Genomic DNA, 19,566 nt, shown 5'->3' on the forward strand with positions numbered 1-19,566 from the left:
CCTAAACAAACATCAGAGAAGGTTTTGGAATGGCTAAATCAGGCTAATGTTAAGGATTTGGAAAGACCTTGGCAAAGTCCTGACCTCAACCCTATTGAAAATATGTGGACTGTGCTTAAATGGTAGGTCTAAGCCAGGTAACCAACTAATTTGGTTGAATTCTGCCAAGTGGCGTGGTCAAATATCCAACTAGAATTTTACCAGAAGCATCTGATAGAAGTGAAACACACTAAGGACATTTAACCATGTTTTAGGTGTGAATCATTTTGACTCTGATGGTTTCAGAAAACCCATGATTGATTAAAGCTCTACAGAAGAAGAACAGTTGAAGAAATCATTGAAAGCCGAATACTTCCCTGGCATACATGTCTGTTAATATGAGTACATGGAAGCTTTTCACCACAAGTGTACATTTTACTCATGTGTTAGGAAATATTTCTTCATGCAGGGTTCTGTAGATGTTTTGCCCAGTAGCTTAGATGAAATGAGCAACTTTCATATCTTCAGAACTCAACATGGTTTTGGATACCTTGTACAAGTAACAACAGGCAAGCAATGCATTTTGAAATACCTGTTCTTTTCAAAATGTTCCATTTTTTTAAATGGTAAACATTTCCAGTTTTGACTGTAACCTAATAATTCTGTGTTTTAACTCTTAATTTATATTCATTTATGTTTCAGGGCTAAATCACAGTGTTGTGCATTGTGCAACTGTGGCAGCTGGAGCTTACATGGTCAGAGGGAGCTACGGAGGTTTGATCCTTCCGATAAGAATTTCCCTTTACTGGATGAAAGTGACCAGGCAGCCTCTGAACAACATCACGGCAAGGAGGATTCCGCTAACATCCCCACAGATGATCTGTCCCAAATTGGCTTTGCAGAAGCTGTCCCGGTGGCTTCAGTGTTTGAAAAGTCAGGTAGGTGGTATTTGGGATTAAATACTGTGGATATCTTTACACAGAGATGCGTGTGTTAAATAAAATGAACCTTAGATGTTTGGGCCTGTGAAAACAGGAGGACAATCCTATAGGAGCTGCCATTCATTCCTGACATATTCAGGAGAACACAAGCAAATCACCCTTGTGAATTCTCCAGTATCTAATGACCTCTTTGTTCATAGATAAAAACAGCAGTAACCAGTTTAAACAATGAATTGTTTGTTACTGGAAGATGACCCTCTGGATTAATAAATATCACCATATCTGGTTACCTGCTTGATATGTGGAACATTCTTTGTGGGCAAACCGAGTGTAGGCTGCTGTGTTCTTATTTAGAAGTCTGGGCCTGAACTGGATATAAATCCTCTCATTCTACCGAAGGGTTGACAGATAAAGCTTGTGCAAGTTTGATGTCTTTATTTGTATATGTTGTGTAAATCCTGTTCTGCCATTTGTCAATTTATCTACTGTAGCTCCTTCCACATGGACCCCAGAGTTACACATCTGGATGAGATCTGGTATCCCTTTGTTCCACATTTTGAACTAAAGCCAACATTTCAGTTGACTTTATTTATTTTTCCTTTTCATCAGGACATTGCTGGGCACATCAGTGGTGTGCAGCCTGGTCATATGGTGTTCAACTTGATGGCAACCAGGGTCTTGTAGGAGTGGATAAGGCGGTCATCTCAGGGATCCAACAGGTGAGAGACACCAGTGACCTAGCTTCATAAACCCTGGTTGAGCATTGCCACCTTTAATACGGACTGGTCTAAAATAGTGAACGCCACTGATAAACACATTGATAGCTTTATTTCATATAGTGATTTACTGAAATTGTCCATCAAGAACTATAAATCAAAACTTTCATTTGAAGGTCCAATTTATGTCTGTGTTGCCAACTGATTTAGAATTACATTAAAAATGAGAGAAATTATGGAGTAAAAGTATTGACTTCCTGTACCGCCATACCTTATGGCCTGTGAAATGAACTGAAACTAATAGTGCGATGAAGTGTCTGAACATAAATTCTTACATGGCCAGTGCAACAAACTACAAGTTTTTTGCAGGTGAAAGCAGAATCATTGTTACAAAAGTGTGTTTTTGCTGCTACTGCTCCCCGATAATAAGGAGTTGGTATCAAGTCCAAATATGCTGTTCTTCCCTTTGCACTATTAACCAAGCATCCTTGTCTTCTTGTTGCAGCGATGTGAATACTGTAAACGGCTTGGTGCCACCATCCGGTGCCGTTCTGAGGGGTGTCAGCATTTCTATCATTTTCCCTGTTCAGCAGCAAGTGGGTCTTTCCAGTCCATGAAGCTGTTAACACTGCTGTGTCCCAGCCACCTGGATAAGGCAGTGGATATGGGTAATGGAAGCTTTGACTTGAAACCTGGCTGTCAGTTTTAGCGCTTTATCTTTCTTATATATGTAAATTCAACGCCTACACAGCTGTACATTTCCTTCATTGTTGAAACCTTCCAATTGAGATGCCGAAGTGTCAACACACAATTATCACTTGGTTCGAAAAAAACTTTTAACTGATTTAGAGAAGGCTGTCGTTCAGTTCACAAAATGAATGTGCTGATGCACTTCACCTCCTCATCAGTGATGTATCTGGAGTCATAAGGTGTTCTGGGTCTTTTGACATCAAACACCCACACCCAGGTGACCCTGCTTGAGTAGATCAGCTTGTTGTTAAGCAGCAGTTGTCCTCTTAAACCATATCCATTATGGTTTAATAACTTTAACTCTGGTGTCTCTTTTTTGTGTGCCTGGTATGCCTCACACCTTAGCATCTCAGCCTCTCTGCACACACCACCTACCTGTGGCATTCATTTACCAATTTCTGGTACTTCCTCTCAAAAGACCTCCATCTGTTCTTCACAGGGTACTGTGAGCTCTAACAAAACCACCTGCTTTGTTGCTTCTGTCAGTAGGACCATGTCTGGCCTGAGCGTGGTACATGGGGCACTCACCCATAAATTAGGTTGCCTGCCAAGGTCAGCTTTTAATTGCCAGTGTGGTGCTCTCCCAGTGAGCACAGATGTTGCTTTCGACTGTTCCCTTGGCTTCTCCCCAGCCCTGATGAGATGGTACTTGCTATTTCCTTCAGCACCTGGTTGTGGTGACATCTGTAGCACCTTTCCCTAGGTGCAATAGGGCGTTAGCTGAGAACATGCTCAAGGGCTCCTCCCTTGCCTCACAGGGGGTCAGCTTTGTTGCACTGGGAGAGGTTATTTTGAATGGGGAGTTTATTTCATCATTCAGACTTTTCAAATAATCTACTTGATAAATAAGGCTTAGTTCCACAGTTTGAAAATGAAGCCCTGTCCGCTCTCTAATGTTGGAAGCATTGAAATGTGATGAATTCCATCGTGTTTTTTTTTTTTTTTTCTCGATAATTGAAAGCTTTCATAAGTACTTGATCCAAGCACAGATTACTAACCAGGGAATAGTTTGAATGTGTGACTTAGCTGTGCTGAACACTCTGGACTTCTCTTGTCCTTCATCACTTCTCTCTGAGTTTTGCTGTTTTCTGCTTTTCTCCTACAGCCAAAGAGGATGCACGCTGTGCTGTGTGTGACTCACCTGGAGATCTCTTGGATCTTCTGTTCTGTACAAGTTGTGGACATCACTATCACGGGGCCTGCCTGGAGATCAGCGCAACACCACTTAAGCGTTCAGGGTGGCAGTGCCCGGAATGCAAAGTGTGTCAGACGTGTCGGTGAGTTACTAAGAGAAGAGCATCAAGTGTGTCATAGGAAATGCTGAAATGTACATTGCATTCTTTGTGTGCTCTTCTCTGATTTTAATAATTTTTTACAGGCAACCAGGGGAGGACTCCATGATGCTCGTGTGTGATGCCTGTGACAAAGGTTACCACACGTTTTGTCTGCAGCCAGTAATGGATTCCTTACCTGTAGATACCTGGAAATGCAAGGTTAGTGCGTTTTCCAGCTGGCTATTGTACAGCACATGTTTCAGTTATATAACCCCATAGTTATGCGCTCTTATACCCTGAGTAGTGTTGTCCACATATTCTCCCATTTATGGACAAAACTCAGTAAGAGTGTAACCCTGAGATCTTTGGGCTTACTCCTCATTTATGTATGTCAGTTTCCTGTTCGATAGGGTGGTTACTGTGTAGCAGTTTCTTGGCATGAGTTTAAGTGACTAATTGTTTTATCTTCAGAATTGTCGTGTTTGCAGCAAGTGTGGAAGTCGAGGGTCATCTCCACATTGTGGGGTCGTCTGGTACGAAAACTACTCCCTTTGTGAGAGCTGCCACCAACAGCCTAGCTCTTTATGTGCAAGCTGTGGCAAGCAGTCCTCCAACGAACGCTGTGAGGCCTGCCAGGGGTAAGCATTATTAACTGCACTACATTCGACGTGTTATTCTGCAGAGTGACTGATGTTACATATTTGTAATTCCAGTTCATCGCCTGGGAAAGAAGAGGGAATCCAGGAAAAGGAAAATCCAGTGGAACTTGGTAAGTATGTCTCTTGAACCTGCGGCATTAGCACATTTACATACAAAGGACACCCAGTGAATGTTTGAAATAAGTTCACTGTGAGTCCCGGGTTCCAATTATGGCAATGTCCATCGTTAACAGAGCTGGCAGGTACCCATGGAAGAAAAGTGAGAAAGGCGTCTGCTGACACATGTAGACCCTGGTTCAGCCTTAGAAAAGTCTTTCATATTTCTAGCAGTGTAGGCCACACTCTACATTCAGGCCTATTTTAAGACACAGAAGAGAAATACAAAGGTTGTAAAACTATCCTTTGGCATCTTTTGTTAAGAAATTTCTGAGACTTATTCCAATGGTAGTTGAACACTTTAACGTATTAATTTTGATGATAATCAATTATAAAGTGATAATATAATCTGTGATATATTGGATAATTCATGATGGGATTAATGTTTTTCAAGTCCTTTCTGGTTTCTCTGTGACTCCTCCTTGTAAAGTGCTCTTTCAATTATCGGCACACCCCATTTTAACTAACTATCTAATATATTGACTTCCTGCATATAACAATTAATATTAAACTCATTACCACATAATAGGCCAACTCTGAATTCAGTCCAGGTTGGGCATTCAGTGGTTTTGCTTGGAGATGTTGAAATTAGGATATTTAGGGCCAGTAACAATTACAGATTTTTATGTCATTAAAATTGACCGATGCCTTCTGTTTGTAACTCAGCTGTGTATAAGCTGCATGTTAAAGAATTACCCCTTCCAATTCCAGTTTGGTTATGAATGTGATTTGTTTTATTATCTTTTTGTTCTGGGGCCATAAAATTACAATAAAGTACAATTCTAACACTTGTCCACTAACAAAGTCTCTCTATTATACAAAAAAAAAATCATTTTCTTGGAGACACTTTAACGTTCCGCGAGACAAGGAGGACAGCTGCTGTACAGGCTTTTAAATGTTTGAAGCGCTGCGAGACATGCAGATCACGCAGCACGGCACAAGCAGCAGCAAGCCAGCTGATCGAGCATAGAGGAGGTAAAAAAAAATTTGTTTCCCATTGTATCACCATTTAAGAGGGGGTTTCGGAGGAGTGACCTCATCTCCTTAGCGTTTGCGCTCAGCCCCCCTCTTCACAATGCGAAAGGCAGAGACGCGAAGTGGCTGGTGCTTAGTGCGCCCTGGGGGTGGGGCAAAGCCCCCTAGTATATGCACAAAAAAACTTTACCTGTAATACATGTACATTTGATGTATAATAAATGCCTGATATATGAACAAAAACAAGTTAAACCGAATTAATAAAAGGTTTCTCTTAATTGCAGAAGCTCTCTTGCTTCTTTTAAGATGATTTCAGATTACAGTAATCCCTCCTCCATCGCGGGGGTTGCGTTCCAGAGCCACCTGCGAAATAAGAAAATCCGCGAAGTAGAAACCATATGTTTATATGGTTATTTTTATATTGTCATGCTTGGGTCACAGATTTGCGCAGAAACACAGGAGGTTGTAGAGAGACAGGAACGTTATTCAAACACTGCAAACAAACATTTGTCTCTTTTTCAAAAGTTTAAACTGTGGTCCATGACAAGACAGAGATGACAGTTCTGTCTCACAATTAAAAGAATGCAAACATATCTTCCTTTTCAAAGGAGTGCGCGTCAGGAGAGAGAGAGAGAACAAAGCAAGCAGTCAAAAATCAATAGGGCTGTTTGGCTTTTAAGTATGCAAAGCACCGTCGGTACAAAGCTGTTGAAGGCGGCAGCTCACACCCCCTCCGTCAGGAGCAGGGAGAGAGAGAGAGAGCCAGAGAAAAACAAAGTCAAAAATCAATACGTGCCCTTTGAGCTTTTAAGTATGCGAAGCACCGTGCAGCATGTCGCTTCAGGAAGCAGCTGCACACAGAAGGTAGCAACGTGAAGATAATCTTTCAGCATTTTTAGACGAGCGTCCCTATCGTCTAGGTGTGCGAACAGCCCCCCTGCTCACACCCCCCTACGTCAGCGCAATAGAGAGAGAGAGAGAGAAAGTAAGTTGGGTAGCTTCTCAGCCATCTGCCAATAGCGTCCCTTGTATGAAATCAACTGGGCAAACCAACTGAGGAAGCATGTACCAGAAATTAAAAGACCCATTGTCCTCAGAAATCCGCGAACCAGCAAAAAATCCGCGATATATATTTAAATATGCTTACATATAAAACCCGCGATAGAGTGAAGCCGCAAAGCGCGATATAGCGAGGGATCACTGTACATGTCTTCTAGTCTTTAGGGTAGGAGATTTTAACTTGGTTAATTATCAGTTTTGCCTTCTGCTATGTGGCTAATTAATTAGATAAATCCTGTTATGCTCATACTTTATTATCCTTCCCTTCCCCTGTTGTCACAGACTGTCTTTGACCATTAGACTTGTATCAAGCTAATTGATGCACACTTATTATAATAAATGGTGAAATGCCATCTGTGGGACAGCATGTTAAACAGATGAGACATAACATAGAAAAGGCTGTCTGTTTACTTGGTATTTAGAGTTTTAATTTTTCTTGGTAAAGATAAACAGTTTTACGATACCAATCCTTTAATGATGATGTCCAATTGTTGCTCTGGGTCCAAGTGTACGATTCTTCTTTTGGAGTGCACTCTCTTTGTGACACGGTCCTTTGTCTGCAGCGTGCTGTTTTGTTTTCTCAAGTAGGTTTTTTGCAGCTTCATAGGGAAAAGCATTACTATTTATGGCACAAAACTGTATGTGCTGAAGTTCCCTTCTTGAAGTAATGGCTGCTTCTCGGACTAGGCTCAATCACTGAAATCACTGAGCTTGGCTTGGCAGAATGAATCTCGGCTTTCAGGTCCACACAGAGAAGAGATTGTCAGCTCCCAAGGGAAGGCAGCGGCTCATCTGCTTTTACGTCTCAGAGAGTGCAAGCGTTCATTTTTTGGGGGGAATACTTAAGAGAGTTTTCCATCTGAAGATGTGTTCATTTTTGAAGGATTGTGTAACCTATTGTGATTGAATCAGTCACTTCCCATTACAAAATGAGTTCATTCTCATAGGCGTGCTGTTTTATCCACCAAAGTTGCAATTGCTGAATTATAGATCTTTGTTTGGACCTTTGTCCATTTGGCACCTTTTATAAATCAGAGTTGACTACCTTTGTTACCGGATGACGTACAGGTTGAGATTGGTACAAACTTCATTTCAGCAACTTTATTTGAGATGGAAGCAGGGGGTTCGGTGTAGCTGGATGTCGGCACCCCATTAAATCAGCTGTCTTAACAGACCTGGTGTGCCACTAAAGCCTAGCAACATGGGCAATGCCCACCTTGTCCTGCAGTATGTCAGACTTTCTGACTGCATTTGCTGATCTCAATGCTGTTTGACATGCCCAGTGATTGTCAGTCATGTCAATTTAGCGACTGCATAATCACTTTCCAGCACGGTTGTTCTTGTCCCTTTTTTCTGACAGATAGCATACTGCCTGACAGAACTGGTTTTCTATAAAGAGTTAAAAGGTGGGGAGAGCTCGGCCGCCATTTTCTTTTTTGTATACATTGTGTGGTGGCATGTAAAATATGAGACATCAGACCGATGATCTCCTCTAAAATACTCGCGTTCCTTATTGTTTGTCACTCTACTATATGCATTGTACTTCTAGATGAGCATTCATCGGTTGTCCTCTCTCAATTGTGCACAGAATTGCCCCTCCGACTTGTATGGGTGACTAGTTGGTCTGAGTTGCAAGGTATGTCACATTACGCGACTGGTGATCATGGGAGTTTACTATTAACTACCTCCAACTTCCTAATAATATATAAATGAAGGCAACAACAGAAAAAATGTGACAAGGTCTTAAGGGCTTAAAATTGAGCAAAGTTAATCCATAAACCATTCTGCAGTTGCTTTAAAAAAAAAAAAAAAAAGTAATGTTTCTGCCTCACCATTTCCTAAATAAGTTAATTGGGTGTGCCGAATAAATTGATATTTTTTTTTTCTTTTCAGTCCCACATGAATTACAACATATTTAAATTTATTCATGATAAAATTATTAGTTGTACACCTTGATCCCAAAATGCTTGGAATCGAAACATTTTCAGTAATAATAATTCATTCAGTTCGTAGAATTATGAAGTATGTGTCTTGTTTGAACTGGACTGAACCAAGTGCTTGCAAGGGTGCTATATACAAGTGAAACGAGTTTTAACAGGACATAAGACTGCTCTGACATGCCAGTGTTCCTCTCCTATCTGCCTTATTGATCTTTATGTGCTTCAGGGAAAGACTGCACAGTTGCAGAAGTGCCCATGGCCAAGTTGGAGAAGCCACACAGCCCTCCATCCTCAGGTATTTCACACTCTTCAGTGGTCAGTGGCTTGTTCCTCAAGTGTATTGTGTAGTTGACTACTGTTATCTTCTCTTGTCTGCAGGGGATGTTCAAAAACTGAAGGAGGACCTCCAAACCGGAGAACAAATGGCTGAGAGTGGCACTGAGTCAGCCAGTTTGCAAAGCACTGATGCCGGTTCTACTACAGATAAGCTAGAAACCAAGTTGTCTGGCACCCTTGAGCCTGAGACTTCAGTTCAGTTAGGAGATCCTGATGCCGAGGAATCCCAGACAATTCCAAACCACAAGGGAGAAGAAGAAATGGACTCTAGCCAGAGCAAAGCAGATGTCTCTTGTGAAGAAAGCACTGTTGCCATTAGGACTCCGGAGCCGGGGGCAGGTGGCCTAGAGGAGCATGTAACCCCTGAGACACTTCCATGTTCGGAATCAAGAGCTCTCTTCTCAGACTCTCTGGAGGAAGAGGAAGAGAGCTGTGAAAAGATGTCTCAGACCGAGGACTTTGCAGCAGAGAATAAGCTAAAATCGGAGCAGCCAGGCTCCCCTGCGGGCAGGCGAGGAAGTCTGCTCATGAAGCCTGACTTTGTAGATGAAATGTCTAATCTGAGCCATGGGGATGCTAGCAGCAGTGGCTTCCTTGAGTCGGAACCAAACATCTCTCCCGGTGAGCCGGACTCACATTCCCTTTCCATGGAGCTGGGCCTGGTGTCCACTGGAGAGGGAGGGAATGGGCGATTATGTTCAGACTCTATCTTAACAGAGACGGACGACTCCATGCCCTTCGATTCTGCTTCTGCAAAGCTTGATGCCGAGAAAGCCAAGAGAAGGAACTCCCCTGGCCGATCACGAGTGAAGCAGGTAAGAGCGATTGCCGTAGCGTTGGTGTGTCTGTCTGGTTTGTTTTGGGCAAATAAATGCATTTTAAGCAGGCAGCCTTAGCAGGCAGTGCTGTCTGCTGCCATTTTTGCCCTAAATTAATGCAGAAGGTTTCTGTCTGGCTTCTTTGAGCATGGAGGCCGGGTCGTTCCCCTTCTTACATGTCCATTGTATCTTCATGTTCTGTAAGCTATTTTATCAGTTCTTCATATGCATTTGATATCAGTTTTCAGTGTGAAGCCACCATAGGATTTGGGGGGGGGGGGGGGGGTTCTGCTGTACAGATATTCATGTATAGAGCTGTAAGTCTCTGATTGTGACAGCTAGACTGAATGATCATCATTTTTGCAAATGGGTATTCTGATGTCTTTTCTGTGGCATATGCATTTCATTGTTCTATGTACATCTGGCAATACTGCTTCTTTATAAATGTAGGCATTGTGCACAACTAATATACAGTACCTGCTTGTGCCAGTCTTACTGCTAGATGGCGCCCAATAGCTACTGCACTGCCTCAAAACAGGATCTATGCTGTCGGTAAAATGAGGCGTTCTGGAGCACAGCCACAAAATGTGAATTTGTATGTTCATATTTTGCATATTTAAGCTGAGGATTGGATTTAAAGATGTTTTTGATTTAAAACTTGGCTTATTGGAATAATCAGGTTAATGAAATTGTTGGATATTTTCATTTTACATGGGAAAATAATAGATAAAACGTTTTGTTCCTGGGGAAATTTGGCTATTTACAGAAGTTCTTTAACTCTTTTAGGGCTAATTTTTTTTTTTTGTTTCTTTTCTCCCAGGGCTGAATATTCTTCCAAAAACTAACATTTTTAAAAAAGAACACAAAGCAATTGTTTAACACATCAAATCAACAAAAAAATTTACTTTTGACAAATGTTACTGTCTTGCATGTTGTATAAGCCTGCATACTCTATGATTTTACATACATATCACATACATTTTACACAGCAAAGTCTGATCTCGCTCAAAGCAGCCAATTTCAGTCATTGCCACATTGCACTCCTTACAATATGTGTTGCTTTGGTGCCTATTTTTCAATTGTCTGTTGCTGCATTTTCTAACATATATTGTTAGTGTGTACTGTAGAGAGACAAGTCACCCATTTGCCATCGTGCCATGCCACTGCCACCAAGTTTTCTGCCTGCATGAAAACCGTATTGTCACCTCTTTTCATCTTATGAAACTTTATGAACTTTATGTATAGCATTATAGCCTGGCTCACCCCATGGGATTTGCTTCTGTTTATTACAGAAGTGAATAAAACTTTGCAGCAGCACGTACCTAAGCCACCAGGGGACAAAACACGTTTGGACCAATGCTCCCTGAAGTTATATCACCAGTTCTGTCCCATCTCTATTTGTAATGCCACAGCGTGCTTCATCTCGTCTTTCGTTGTGGGTTTCCACTTTGAAAAACAAGAATGCGATGCAAACGCAGCCTGCGATTCAAAAAAAATCTCTGCCTACCTGTTTGTCTCGTCTGACAGTAGCTGAAAAGCAGCATCAGGAGAGAGCAGCCTGAAGTACAGCAGCTGGTGATCTGTCATGTCCAACAGCAAGCCATGCCGTCTTGTAAACTCCGGTAGCCAGATTGGCTCTCAACGGATCAATGTCTGTGTATTTATCCCATGCGAACTTTGCCGTAGATGCATCGGCTGCGCGAAGGCGCTCAACTGGCAGCAGATCCGCTGGCGCAGCATCGGCTGGTGTCTGATCAGCTGATGCCTGCTTCTAACTCTCTTGCTCGATCTCCTGATCACTGCCAATAAAATCCGATTCTGAAAAATCAAGAGTCCGACTCCGCGATAATGCGCAAAACATCGCCTGCCGACTGTTTTCTTTTCTGCACTTGCTTCGCTGCCTTTTCACATGTCGGTGCCATCTTGCCTTTGTTTACATTTCGCAACTCACGCACACGCGATGTTTATTTGCCGAGTCAACGAGTCTAGCATTCCTCCAAGCACAGAGGGAATGCCTGTGACGTGACAGTGAGATTTGTCGCCATTAACAGCTGATTGTCGCCCCCTATCCCTGGATGTCGACTTTTGTCGACATTCGCCTTCAACCCCTCCTGTTGACAAAAGTCGACATCCGCCCTAAAAGAGTTAATAAGCAAATAAATATATAAGCAGACTATGATCTGAACACACATCAGAATAACTAAAAAGAAAAAACAAAATTATAAAGAAAATACGTCTGACTTAGCTGTCACAGTGAGGCATTATGCAGGCGTGTTACTCTTCTTATAAAAGACTCCACTGGTGTTTCTTAACAAACTTTTGCTGAATAATTCGTTGACTGAAAGTCCCCAGTGTTAGCGTGTCATGGGACCCTTTTGGGTTTCTAGTTAGGGTTTTTGATGGTGTTTTTTCCCCCCCTTCTAGTGGGCAGCCCTTGAACGTATTTCGGTGCCTGTGCTTTCGGGACTCCCCAGTTTCACAACACCAGTGAGTGGCTAAGTGCTGTTGCCTGCGAGGATGTGCAGCATTATTCATAATGGCATTCAGTTTTGTCTTAATTCTCTCCTGTCTTACTACCTCGGGGGTGGGGTTGGGGGGTTTTGTCCAGTGTGTGTCCCATAACTGAGGCTGCCCTTTTAATTAGCCTGTTGATTCGGTGGTCCTCTTTTGAAGTGATGTTACAATCCAGCACACCACAGCATAGAAATTGTACTGGTCATCACAGTGATAAAGATGATGTGAAGGATGTCACATCCCAAATTTAATGTCCTGTAAGAAAAAAGAGCCTGCTCTGCACTTTCATATATACAGTAGCCTCATTTTGTGTTTCGAGACCAGTCCAACCTGTCCTTGATGTGGGACCTCCAAATACATATAGGAGCGGACCATCTCCATCTACTTCCTGAATATTGAATATAGGCTTTCTGGTGTGGTTAAACTCAATAACCAGTTCCTTCGTTTTGCAGATGTTATGATGCAGACAATTCTTTTTGCACCAAGAAACAGTTCTCCTGACACCTTTGTCTCATCCCCTTCATCAATACACCCCATTAGTGCGGAATCATCTGAGAATTTCTACAAGTGACATGACCTGCTGTTATTTTTATAGTCGGAGGTGTTCAGAGTGAAGAGAAAAGGAAGACAGGACTGTTCCTTTGCATCAAATTCCACACTCCTAGTTCAGGGGTGGGCAGAGTCGCCACAGTGGCTGCAGGTTTTTGCTCTAGTCCAATAGTTTAATAAGTAACACTTCTGCTTCATTTTAGTTGTCTCGCTCATTAAGATATTGAACCTTTGTTGTTTTAGTCTTAAACAGCTGTATTCTCAGTTTTCAGTTGCTCCTTATTAGCAATAAGATACTAATGACAAAAGAAACTAGCAGTTCTCTGTTTAGCTTGTTTCTATTTACAAGAGAAAAAAGTGAAGGACTGAAAATTACTCATCTGTTTTGGAATTTGGATGATATTCTTTCAGAGGAAAAAAAAATCTAGGATATGAGAATGACCTGACATGACAGAGTTAAAGCACAAACAAGCCATGAAATTGAAGTACAGTGATCACCCACTATATATCGCAGTTCAGCTATCGCACCCCCGCTGTATCGCGGATTTTTCTGTGGAACATATCTAATTTTCTATCACGGAAATCTACTGTTTTAATAGTGATCGTTTTTTTTTGGGCTTTAACTTTTTACCTTGAAATAAGCATTTTTCTATGCTAAACTATTAATAACAATTTATTATTGTAATTTTATATATATATATATATATATATACACACACATATAAAATATATCTATACTGTATATATATTTATACTGTATATAAATGGAGTAAAAATTCAATAAGTACATCATACCTGTAGTGTACTTTGCAGCCTGTTCATAACAAAGTATACAGTTTTCAGCAGTCACTATGTGCGCTAGACAAAAGTTCGTTAGAACAATATTATTATTTGTAATAACTAGTGTATACGTAACAAAAAAAGATCTGAAAACAAAAATTGTTGAGTCTCATGGTTTAGGGGAAAGCCACAAAAAGCTATCTCAGGGGTTTCAACTGTAAGGAATGGAATCAGGAAATGGAAGGCCACAGGCACAGTTGCTGTTAAACCCAGCAGGTCTGGCGGGTCAAGACAAATACAGGAGAGGCATATGGGCAGGATTGTGAGAATGGTTATAGACAACCCACAGATCACCTCCAAAGACCTGCAAGAACATCTGGCTGCAGATGGTGGATCTGTACATCGTTCTACAATTTAGCACAATCTGCACAAAGAATATCTGTATGGCAGAGTGATGAGAAAGAAGCCCTTTCTGCACTCATGCCACAAACAGAGTCACTTGTTGTATGCCAATGCTCATTTAGACAAGCCAGATTAATTTTGGAACAAACTGCTTTGGACTGATGAGACACAAATGAAGTTATTTGGTCAGAACAAAAAGCGCTTTGCATTTCGGAAGAAGAACACCACATTCCAAGAAAACAACTGCTACCTACTGTCAAATTTGGTGGAGGTTTCATCATGCTGTGTGGCTAGTTCAGGGACCGGGGCCCTTGTTAAAGTCGAGGGTCAGAGGAATTCAGCCCAATATCAACAAATTCTTCAGGATAATGTTCAAGCATCAGTCACAAAGTTGAAGTTACGCAGGAGTTGGATATTCCAACAAGACAATGACCCAAAACACGGTTGGAAATCTACAAAGGCATTCATGCAGAGGGAGAAGTACAATGTTCTGGAATGGCCGTCACAGTCCCCTGACTTGAATATTATCGAAAATCTATGGGATGATTTGAGGCAGGCTGTCCATCAAATTGAACTGAACTGGAGAGATTTCGTTTGAAGAATGGTCAACAATACCTCCATCCAGAATCAGACACTCGTCAAAGGCTATAGGAGGACAGCGTCTAGAGGCTCAAAGGAGCAGAAGGAGGCTCAACTAAGTATTGATGTCATATCTTGGTTGGGGTGCCCACATTTATGCACCTGTCTAATTTTGTTATGATGCATATTGCATATTTTCTGTTAATCCAATAAACTTAATGTCACTGCTGAAATACTACTGTTTCCGTAAGGCATGTCAGATATTAAAAGGAAGTTGCTACTTTGAAAGCTCAGCCAACGAGAAGCAAAAATCCAAAGAATTAAGTCGGGTTCCCAAACTTTTTCATTTGACTGTATATCACGGATTTTCATCTATTGCTGATGGGTCTGGAACATAACGCCCGTGATAGGCGGCGGGATCGCCTGTATTGCCAAGGATTGTTTTCTACGTAAGCACCTGGGTTAGAACAAAAAGCTGCAGCCACTACGGCCTTCCAGGACTGACTTTTGCCCACCCCTGTCATAGCTGGAGGTGTTGTGCATCTTGCATCCCAATGGGGCGACTAACTGTAGTCTGTTAATTACGTTGTATAAGTTATTTCAGCCTCCTTTGGTTCCTTTAATCAAAAGATCTGTTGCTGACAACAGAAAAACCTTTGGCTTGACATTTTTCCCTGTTGCATATAAAGGGTTTTTTGCTTTATAAGTAATAGTTATGTTTTCTGTGGGCTAAATTAAAGTGTACCGTCTTAAGCTGTATAAGAAGAATTCTGTTGATCAACCTCTTGAGCTTGGAAGAGAAAGCTGTCTGATACTAACAAGCAAAGGAAAATGGTGTCTCCCACACTGTTGGCATGCCCAGTTAATCTACTGCTTTGCCAGCATGTCTGTTCCTTTTCTGCAAATCTAAAAGTACACAGTAAAATTAGTTGCTTTCACATCATTTGTAAGTATTTCAATAGTCAGGATTATCTTTGGTTTAGTTATGTATAGCAGTGGTCCTTGGCTGCTTTCGGACCCGAAACTGTCAATAACATGACCGATGAGCCAGGCGTATGAGGACACACACTGTCAATGGTAAGGTGCAAATGCTAGTCCTCATTTTCTAAAAAAAACAAAAAAGAGTAGTGTTCAAAAAGTGCAGTGCAACAATCCTCAGTAAATAATCCATAAAGCTTTTGACTTTTGTGGAATTTAAAATCAATCCATAAATAGAATAAATGATCCTTAAATCTAAGTTAAAATCCCAGGTAGTATCTGTCCTTTTAATACGATCGTGAGCCCACGGTGCTTCCTCCTAAAACTGATTTCTCCTCTGCTTACCCCAGATGGGATCCTTATGCTTACAGGCTCATGTTGAGAACATGCGCCGATAGCACGTTGACAAACTCACCATACAACAAAGTACTTGGATTGGGACCTGAGTGTGCAGGCTCAGTCAACCATTTAATCCTAGCTTGGGCCTCTGCCTCCAGGCCTTCTTGTCTCCCCTGCTGCCACTCCTTGGACATATAGGATCCCACTCTGAGCAATTGGTTGCTCCTGCTCCCTTATGTGCTTGGCGGGAGCAGCCTCTGTCCCTTGAGTACCATCCCTGACTGCCTACTTCCTCTCCAGATTAGAATCTGCTTCATCATGATTTTACCCATACTTTGAAATCCTTTCTCTTTTAGCATCCACTGTTCTCTCCTTACTTTCATTTCTGTTCAACCCCTTGCTTCCTGCTTGGGTTCTCTTTTTATCCCTCAGTGGGCTGTGTTCCTTTTACATCGAATGTTGGCACAGGGAATGACGTCACGCCTGAATTGGCCGCATTCCAGTAAAATATTCAGAAAAACAATACAAACGCCTCCAAGGAAAACCTTTGTTTGTGCTTCCTCTTACTGAATACTACTGAACGACTCATTACACAGTATTTTATGAATCCAAATACCATAGCATCATGTTCACAGATAGAGGTGGGACATTAGTGTGTGTACGGCTCATTTAATGAGACACAAATAGATAAACAGTACAGTTTTCACTAAAATTAACAGTGAATTTTGACGTTTTGGGTTGATGTCATAATCTGAAGTCCGACAAACTCGGACTTCCTGCCCAGAGTTTTGTAGTAGGAAATACGACTTGTTAAAGGCATTCCAGTGGAAATCTCTGACTTAGCACTTCAAACTGAATGCAGCAATAATTATGACCCATGGAGTGTCATCAAGACAAGTAGAACTAAGTGTGCACTTGAGTGCAAGCGCAGCCAGCCCCAGTTGGCCCATTTAAGCATCTTTGCCCGTATGAGCATGTACACAGTCGTGGAGCCCGAGCAGCAACGTTTTCTTTATAAAACTCTCAACGCCATGGACTCGTCACAATAGCATCGCTTCTGATGGCTTAGTTGAGGGATTTCATTTACTTTATCTCCTTAACATTTGACCCAAGCATCACTCAGCCACCGGTATAGATACGTTTCGCATAAGACCCAAGGTTTACTTAGGCTGTAAAAGTGCCAACGACGTTAGTGCTGAGTGTTACCCGGATAATGGTGCAGACGTGTCTTGTAAGAAACTCCTCTCATCAGCAGTGATGACAAAGTGAAATCTGTCTTCAGGCAGTGAAAGTGAAAAAATACACTCACACGTTTCAATTATTATTATTCATCATCATTATTTATATCATTATACTAGGTGAGACACAAAAATAACTGAATAAGTAAAAAAAAATAAATAAATTTATTACTGAACTAGACAAAGAGCCCGTTTTGACAACGTAAGATGAAACAGGCACGAGTGGAATAGTAAGTAATAAGTATAAACACCACAAACCTGATATAGGTGTATTGAATGAATGCGTAATTAGGCCTGGAGCGGAACTCGAAATCGCCTTTCTGGCCTCTAGAGCTTTAATCGAAGTCGCCTTTCTCTTTGAATTTTTGCGGCCGTAAATCCGCCGCCTGCTGCGATGTTGGTTGAAGTCGCCTTTCTCTTTGAATTTTTGTGGCCGTAAATCCACCGCCTGCCACGATGTCGGTCTCGTAAGGTTTTTCGGGCAGCTGCGCAGAAGGCGATTATGCATTCTGCTTCGGACATGCGCAGAAGGCGACGTGCGCAGAAGGCGACTGCGCATTCGGCTTCGGACGTGAGTGAGTGAGTGAGTGAGTGAGTGAGTGAGTGAGGAGACTGGCGAATTATATATGAGATTCCAGCATTCTAAACATTGTCCCCTTCTCTGTACTCCCCAATCTCTATACCGCTCCATACATATCCTCCATTGATTGAAACCGTGCTCTAAGTCGTCTTGCTTGAGGCTCTTGAACAGGCTTGCCGTTTGTCTTCACTTCATCCATTGAAGAAAAATGTGTTCCCTTCAGGTCACTTGATTTTCGGGATCAAGTGAAAATCGCAGAGACCTAGATAGGGTGAATAAGGAAGATGATCGAGGACAGAATTGTTTTTATCAGTCAAAAACTGCCTTATGGAAAGAGAAAGTTTGCAAGAAATTTGTTGTTGGTTCGCTGTTCTGTTGTTTTTCACCTGACATTATCACGGCAGCTCGTGTAGCGATTGTGCAGATACTGACTGGGCTCTTCACAGGATACACCTAGCCAGTTGGTGGTTTGAGAGGGCGTGTAGAAAGGGATAGATATAGTTCAATGATTAACGTCCGGCCGACCTCCAAGTGGTTTTCCAGGAAAGCCCCAAGCCCAGTCCGGTTATTTTTGTGTCTACCCTCATACTTTCTACACTTCTGATTTTGGATTTTTAGTGTTTTGCATGTTTTACAGTAGAAAGATGAGATGTAATAAAAAATTGTAATTTTTCAAGCCAAAAAATGCAGTGCTTTTTACGTGTTTTTGAGAAAAAATGTTAACGCTATGGAGGCTAAATAAATATAATATAATTTATATGACAATATTGATATTATAATATAAAAATTATAAATATATTTATATAAACAGGAGAAAAGCTTACTTTTGAGAAAAAAAATAAGTGATTATTTCTGATTGTGTTGCTTTGCACACCATCCCCTTTTTGCGTTTTAGGACAAGGCATTTTAAATATTGTCTGCAGCTCCAGCATATTGAGCCCACCAAGCCCTCAAAACATGCATTGTGGTTCCTGCCCTTCTTGACTTGCACTGTGCCCATTTACTAAAATATCTGACTGAAGGAAATCCCAATCACAAGCTTGCTAGAATATAAAGAGAGCCCCGAAATACAGTTAGGTCCATAAATATTTGGACAGACAACTTTTTTCTAATTTTGGTTCTGTACATTACCACAATGAATTTTAAATGAAGCAACTTCAGGGATTGTGTTAAAAAATGCTTTAGTTACCTCACACTTTTATGCAATCATTTTGTTCACCCCACTGAATTGAAGCTGAAAGTCTGCACTTCAACTGCATTGGTCTCTGTCCAAATATTTATGGACCTAACTGTATATGCGTTTTAGCAGTTCACCAGTGGCTGTCTGTCGATGATGACTGTAACTTTGGGTTAAGCCTATAGGGTAAAACATTTAGGGATCACATTCTTACAAACCCGCATGGAGCACAGTGTTTTCCACTAAAACAAATCAGAACAATGATTTCAATAATATTTTTTGTGTAGTGGGGCTGTCAAATTATGGAAAAAAATAAGAATAGAAATGTCCTATTAAATTATTGCATTTTCCAATACAGTGCCTATAAAATGTCTTCACAAAAAAGTTTTCACATTTTATTCAGTGTCAAAGTGGATCTGTGGATCAAAGTAGATCTCTGCAAAGAAGTCTAAATCAGGTGCAAATAATCGATCACTTAACTTTTCACACCCTTTAACACGGACACCCTAAATCATCACTGGTCCAGCCCTTTGGATTTTAGAAGTCACCTGATTAGCTCGATGGAGATCACCCAGCCGGGTTTTCAGTTGATTGTATCTGGAAGGTTCAACTTCCTGGTGGTGAGTCAGTGTGGTAGCCTGACATACACACTGAAGACAAAAAACACAAGTTGGGGTGATGGAGACAAGTCACGGAATATCCAGTGAAATCAATCATGAAGAAATGGAAAGAGTATGGCAAATCCCTGTTCCAATTTGTTTGCCACCGTGGCAAGACAGTACTGCCAGCACTCCATGCCAAACAGCAGATAGTGGTCAAATATCTGG

The 19,566-nt window shown here is 41.4% G+C and overlaps 1 protein-coding gene and 1 non-coding gene across 2 annotated transcripts in view; both read left to right on the forward strand.

Moving 5' to 3' along the window:
- kmt2d (lysine (K)-specific methyltransferase 2D) overlaps positions 1 to 19,566 on the forward strand; it is a 165,300-nt gene that overhangs the window by 48,762 nt on the left and 96,972 nt on the right. Inside the window, exons 4-12 of the mRNA XM_051924785.1 lie at positions 682 to 917; positions 1,530 to 1,639; positions 2,142 to 2,304; positions 3,492 to 3,663; positions 3,765 to 3,879; positions 4,132 to 4,298; positions 4,374 to 4,429; positions 8,664 to 8,744; positions 8,828 to 9,600. Coding sequence (XP_051780745.1) covers positions 682 to 917; positions 1,530 to 1,639; positions 2,142 to 2,304; positions 3,492 to 3,663; positions 3,765 to 3,879; positions 4,132 to 4,298; positions 4,374 to 4,429; positions 8,664 to 8,744; positions 8,828 to 9,600 — 1,873 coding nt within the window. The remainder of the gene's footprint in view (positions 1 to 681; positions 918 to 1,529; positions 1,640 to 2,141; positions 2,305 to 3,491; positions 3,664 to 3,764; positions 3,880 to 4,131; positions 4,299 to 4,373; positions 4,430 to 8,663; positions 8,745 to 8,827; positions 9,601 to 19,566) is intronic.
- Positions 9,644 to 9,782, forward strand: LOC114649758 (small Cajal body-specific RNA 3). Its single transcript, XR_003715905.1, has one exon. It is a non-coding gene; the product is annotated as a small Cajal body-specific RNA 3 (non-coding RNA).

This window comes from Erpetoichthys calabaricus, chromosome 3 (genome assembly GCF_900747795.2).
Source record: "Erpetoichthys calabaricus chromosome 3, fErpCal1.3, whole genome shotgun sequence".
In the NCBI taxonomy this organism is placed as follows: domain Eukaryota; kingdom Metazoa; phylum Chordata; class Cladistia; order Polypteriformes; family Polypteridae; genus Erpetoichthys; species Erpetoichthys calabaricus.